The sequence below is a fragment of the Podarcis raffonei genome, chromosome 2 (genome assembly GCF_027172205.1).
Source record: "Podarcis raffonei isolate rPodRaf1 chromosome 2, rPodRaf1.pri, whole genome shotgun sequence".
Classification (NCBI taxonomy): domain Eukaryota; kingdom Metazoa; phylum Chordata; class Lepidosauria; order Squamata; family Lacertidae; genus Podarcis; species Podarcis raffonei.
This window is the reverse complement of record NC_070603.1, coordinates 122,151,669-122,157,029: the sequence shown is the minus strand read 5'-3', so window position 1 is coordinate 122,157,029 and position 5,361 is coordinate 122,151,669. Positions and strand designations below refer to the sequence as shown.

Sequence of the window (5,361 nt, the reverse complement as noted above, 5' to 3'; positions counted from 1 at the left end):
TGCTCCGGGAGAGTTTGACCTTGCCTTGGCAAATGCCAGAGTCCGGGTGCTAACACTTGACGGGAATCACTAGCATGAGTTTGACCAAACTGCGGGAGGCAGTGGAAGACAGGAGTGCCTGGCGTGCTCTGGTCACGAAGAGTCGGACATGACTAAACAACAAAACAACAACATACCATTTTATCACTACCGGAAGGAGTCTCAAAGCGGCTAACATTCTCCTTTCCCTTCCTCCCCCACAACAAACACTCTGCGAGGTGAATGAGGCTAAGAGATTTCAGAGAAGTGTGACTGGCCCAAGGTCACCCAGCAACTGCATGTGGAGGAGCGGAGGCACGAACCCGGTTCCCCAGATTACGAATCTACCGCTCTTAACCACTACACCACACTGGCCCTTGGCTTCCCTGAGCCTCTGCAGGAAATATCCAGAGAAATGTGTACAGAAAGTAACAAGTGAGGATCCTGTTTTTAGGAACACAGAAATCCGCAGGATACAGAATCAGGCCATTAGTCCATCTAGCTCAGGGTTTCCGAAACATGGTTCTCCAGCTGTTTTTGGACTACAGTTCTCATATTCCTTGACCACTGGTCCTGCTAGCTAGGGATGATGGGAGCTACAGTCCAAAAACAGCTGGAGGACCAAGTTTGGGAAACTCTGAACTAGCTCCATAGGTCTACACTGATGGGTAGTGGTCCTCCAGGGTTTTAAGCAGGAGACATTCACCCAGTCCCAACTGGAGATGCTGGGGATTGAACCTGGGACCATCTGCATGGAAAGCAGGTGCTCTACAATTAAGTTACTTCACTTTCCTCCTGGAAGGGATATCTGTATTTTCTCCTGGATGAGGACATCTATCTGCTATTCTCTTTTTCTTACTCTGTCTCTCCAGCACCACCAGCTCTGCTCACTCTCTCTTGATGGATGCTTCCTACCCCGCTGGCAAAAACTTTGAGTAAGTCACGGGTTGCAAGAGAATAAAAACACAAAAAGGCCCTGGAAACAGCATGGATGGCATATTTATTCAGAAATTATGAATTATGAGAAAATTAAAAAATAGGTAGACTGCTTTCCAGTGTAAAGTAACAATAGTGTAAAACATTTTGACAAGTTGATTTCCGGAGTTGGTTATCACCTAATTCCTTATAATTTAATGGCAAATCAAAGGCTCAGGATCATGTTGTAGCATATCTATATAAGTGGATTGCTCACTAAACAGGGCAGGTAATTTGAACATAATAGACTCAAACGTCTCACTTTGTTTTCATTGTGAGATGTTCCTTTGTATTCAGGTGAGGCCTCAGCACAATAATGTAGCACTTTGGGATGAAGATGCAGCCCAGAAGCCCAGCACTGGAGGCCAACATAGAGAAGATCTGCACGGCTACCATGTATTTCCCCTTGGTGCTCAGGTAGGTGGGAACAAAGGACACCCAAACACTGCAGAAGACCAGCATGCTGAAGGTGATCAGCTTGGCTTCATTGAAGGCGGCTGGCAGATTCCTGGCTAGGAAAGCCACCGTGAAGCAGATGGCTGCCAGGAAGCCCATGTAGCCCAGGGCACCATAAAACATGGCAGAAGACCCTACATTACATTGCAGGATAATCTCTGCAGGTTGGGAGTGCATATCAGTGTCTGGGAATGGGGGAGAAATCCCTAGCCAGATGGTGCAGAGGAGAACCTGGACACTGGAACAGGAAATGATAATGGAGTTGGCCAGACTCTTCCCCAGCCATCTTCTCACCTTGTTCCCTGGCTTTGTAGCCAGGAAGGCTAGCACCACCGTGATGGTTTTTGCCAAAACAGAAGAGACGGCAACTGAGAAGATGATGCTGAAGGCTGTTTGTCGGAGGAGGCAGGTTGCTTTCTTTGGCCGACCAATGAACAGAAAAGAGGACAAAAATGAAAGCATGAGAGATACAAGGAGTATGTAGGAAAGGTCTCTGTTGTTGGCTTTGACTATGGGAGTTTCCATATATTTTATGTAGACCCCCAAAATGAAGCACGTAGTTAAGAACAAGAATAGGGCAAAGAAACCAAGCGTGACCCCCAAAGGTTCCTTATGAGCAAGGAAGGTGATAATCTTGGAGATGCATTGATCTTGCTCATTGTTTGGATGTTGATCTTCTGGACATTTGGTGCAGTGGTTTGCATCTGAAAGGAAGAAGGGATGCTTCAGGTAGTCTTAAGGGGAAGCTTATAAACATACTATCACTTTTTCTATTGCATTTTATGTCATATCCATTTGAGAGAGAGAGTTTATATTCTAGAATCAGCTGAGGGGAAACAATCATATCTTCTGAGATCTTATATAAAAAGCAGCACAGAATTAAAATCACAAAAAGGACGCACATGTTGTGGGCAGCATCCATCAAACCCTCTCTCTCTTTTCTCTCCTGAAGTTTTCCTTCCAAGGTCAAATCTTTCATCTCATATTAACCCAATATTTGTGACTGGGATTCTCACCCCTTTTCTCCCAAGAGCCTGTTCAGAAGATCTGGAAATGACTGGGACACGAAGCACAAATTGCAGCATTCTTTCCATGGGGGAAGGAGTTCCACAGCTCACCTTTTCTCAAGCTGGGGATGAACACTCTCTTTCTAGACATTATGGCACATCCTTTCTTTTCACTCTCTTTCTAGACATTATGGCACATCCTTTCTTTTAAGGCAGAATATATTGACCAAAGGACTCTAAATGGAGAAAGGTCTTTATTTTCCTCCATCCTCCATGTGCTATTTTTTGCTTTAATCTCCAGTCACCTTCTTCTGACCTTCACCTTACATTCTCACTTTGTATACTGTAACTTGGCTCCTCTGTACTGCCTACATGTTCTAACTCTCCTCTGTGAGCTTCATATGTTCACTTTTTCTTTCTATAACAACTTTCCTTGCTAAAAATGTTTCCCTTAACTCCCTTGATATTCTTGGTGCCTTTCCCCCAATGTGAATATAATAATAATAATAATAATAATAATAATAATAATAATAAGAAGAAGAAGAAGAAGAAGAAGAAGAAGAAGAATTTATTATTTATATCCTGCCCATCTGGCTGCGTTTCCCCAGCCACTCTGGGCGTCTTCCAACAGAATATTAAAATACAATAGTCTATTAAACATTAAAAGCTTCCCTAAACAGGCCTGCCTTCAGATGTCTTCTAAAAGTCTGGTGGTTGTTTTTCTCTTTGACATCTGATGGGAGGGCATTCCACAGGGCGGGTGCCACCACTGAGAAGGCCCTCTGCCTGGTTCCTGTAACTTGGCTTCTCACAGTGAGGGAACCGCCAGAAGGCCCTCGGCGCTGGATCTCAGTGTCCAGGCAGAACGATGGGGGTGGAGACGCTCCTTCAGGTATGCTGGAACAAGGCCGTTTAGGGCTTTAAAGGTCAGCACCTTTTTATCGGTGTCTGAATCTCTGCACTATTTATATTCTCCCAAGGGATGCCCTTTCCCTCTGAATCACCCACCTTTCTGAGTGGAGATGGTCCCTTCTGCACAGAGAGCACAAGCGTAGCAGCAAATGGGCTGCCCTTCTTGAACCACCTTGGCGTATCCAGGTTGACAGCTTTTGGTACACCTGCCATGAGGCATAATCTAAACAAAGGTGAAGAGGCATCAAGAAGAAAGTGTTAGAGGTGTGGAAATGAATCATGGGGTTTGGAAGAGGTTTCCATAAACAGCCACTTTTAGAAGAAGAAGGGTTTGGATTTGATACCCCGCTTTATCACTACCCGAAGGAGTCTCAAAGCGGCTAACATTCTCCTTTCCCTTCCTCCCCCACAACAAACACTCTGTGAGGTGAGTGGGGCTGAGAGACTTCAGAGAAGTGTGACTAGCCCAAGGTCACCCAGCAGCTGCATGTGGAGGAGCGGAGACGCGAACCCGGTTCAACAGATTACGAGACTACCGCTCTTAACCACTACACCACACTGGCTGGCAAATACTCTTTGTGCTTACAAACTATTCTGCTATATATAATTTTTCTGCTCTGATAATTTCAGAGCAGAGGGCCAAGGAAAGATCACAGGCCTCATGCTACTCTGGAACAGGAAGTACTTGTTAACCGAAGGGATTGTACTGTATGGACGGTTTTTTTGGCACACCTGTTGCAGGTCATGAGCTAGAGTGTTTCTAGTGACTTTCTGAAGCTGAGTGTGGATGCTGCTCAGATTGCGTGAATTCTGCATTAAAGATGTGAAACAAGGGCTGTTGGATGAATGGAGCGACAAATGTTTCATGCTGTTATGACATGTTTGAACCTGGCATTGAAGCACAAAGTGGTGTGGTTGATTCACTCAAGAAAGGAGTGTTTGGGATAGGAATTGTGGGGATGCTTACAGATGAACTCTAGACTGGGTTTACAGGAATTGGATAAGAATAATTTCCTGTTTCAGTATCCTGTAAAAAGTATAAATGATTTCAGCTTCACAGATGAAAAGCAGGGAGGGAGCACACTTCATTCATCTCCCCTACCTGCTTAAACTGCCAGGGCCACACAATGGCTTCTGTGTTAATGGTGAGTTTTAGATCTGAAGATGCCTGTCTCTCTACACTCCCAACTTTCACTCTTCCACGGGACCTATTACGAAACAGCACCCAGTTCACAATATCATAATCTGCTGCCAGATCCCCATTCTCATCTGAATAGAGTCCACCCCTGGAGGTGTTAAACAACTGGACGCTTCTTAAGAAAGGGTGAAGCTGGAATGGCAAGAAAAAACAATGCAGTTAAGGTAACACAAGAGCCTTCTGAATTCCCAGTCATGAATCTCACATTTTGTTGTGGGCATCCGTCTGTCTTGAGAGACAATAGAGTGCACCTCCAGGGTTGAAGTGAAATGGCTGGAGAATCACAGCGCCTGCTGTGGCTGTAGAGACTGGTAACTCGTAACTGCTTTCTCCTGTCTTTTGTTGTGTTAGCAGCACCAAAGTGACCTACTCTGGGGTACAAGCTGGGGCAGTGTGACTGGAGGTCCTAGGATGCCCAGATGGCAAGACCATTTCAGCCTCACTGATGTAGTCCAATGGAATGCAATGCAATACATTTGGCACCAGCTTGGCTGCAGAGGTTGCCGGAAGGATGGAGGCATACAAGATGCCATCAAACCATCTTAGGAATTCCACTCCAATTTGTTTGGGGTTTGATCCTTACCCTTTTCTTATCTCCCAAAGATGTCCCTCAAGACAGCGGATAATTTTACATATTCTTATGATAAATCAATAAAATAATCTTTATTAATCTTAGATGACGCCTAAGTGAAGGACATTGATTCCAGAGTTGGAGAGTGGATTACGCATTTGCAGTGATGTTGCAAAAGAGATAAGTATACCTGCCAGGGCTGCAGTCTTCCATGTCCCCAACTG

At 45.0% G+C, this 5,361-nt stretch overlaps 1 protein-coding gene across 1 annotated transcript; it reads right to left on the bottom strand.

The window, feature by feature from the left end:
* Window positions 1-1,103: 1,103 nt before the first annotated feature.
* LOC128409455 (vomeronasal type-2 receptor 26-like) lies at window positions 1,104-4,912 on the bottom strand. The gene is made up of 2 exons (XM_053379964.1): window positions 3,465-4,912; window positions 1,104-2,153 (listed from the first exon to the last, which is right to left on the bottom strand). The coding sequence occupies exons 1-2, from the start codon at window positions 3,586-3,588 to the stop codon at window positions 1,252-1,254; spliced, it is 1,026 nt and encodes a 341-aa protein (XP_053235939.1). The 5' UTR covers window positions 3,589-4,912; the 3' UTR covers window positions 1,104-1,251.
* Window positions 4,913-5,361: the final 449 nt, after the last annotated feature.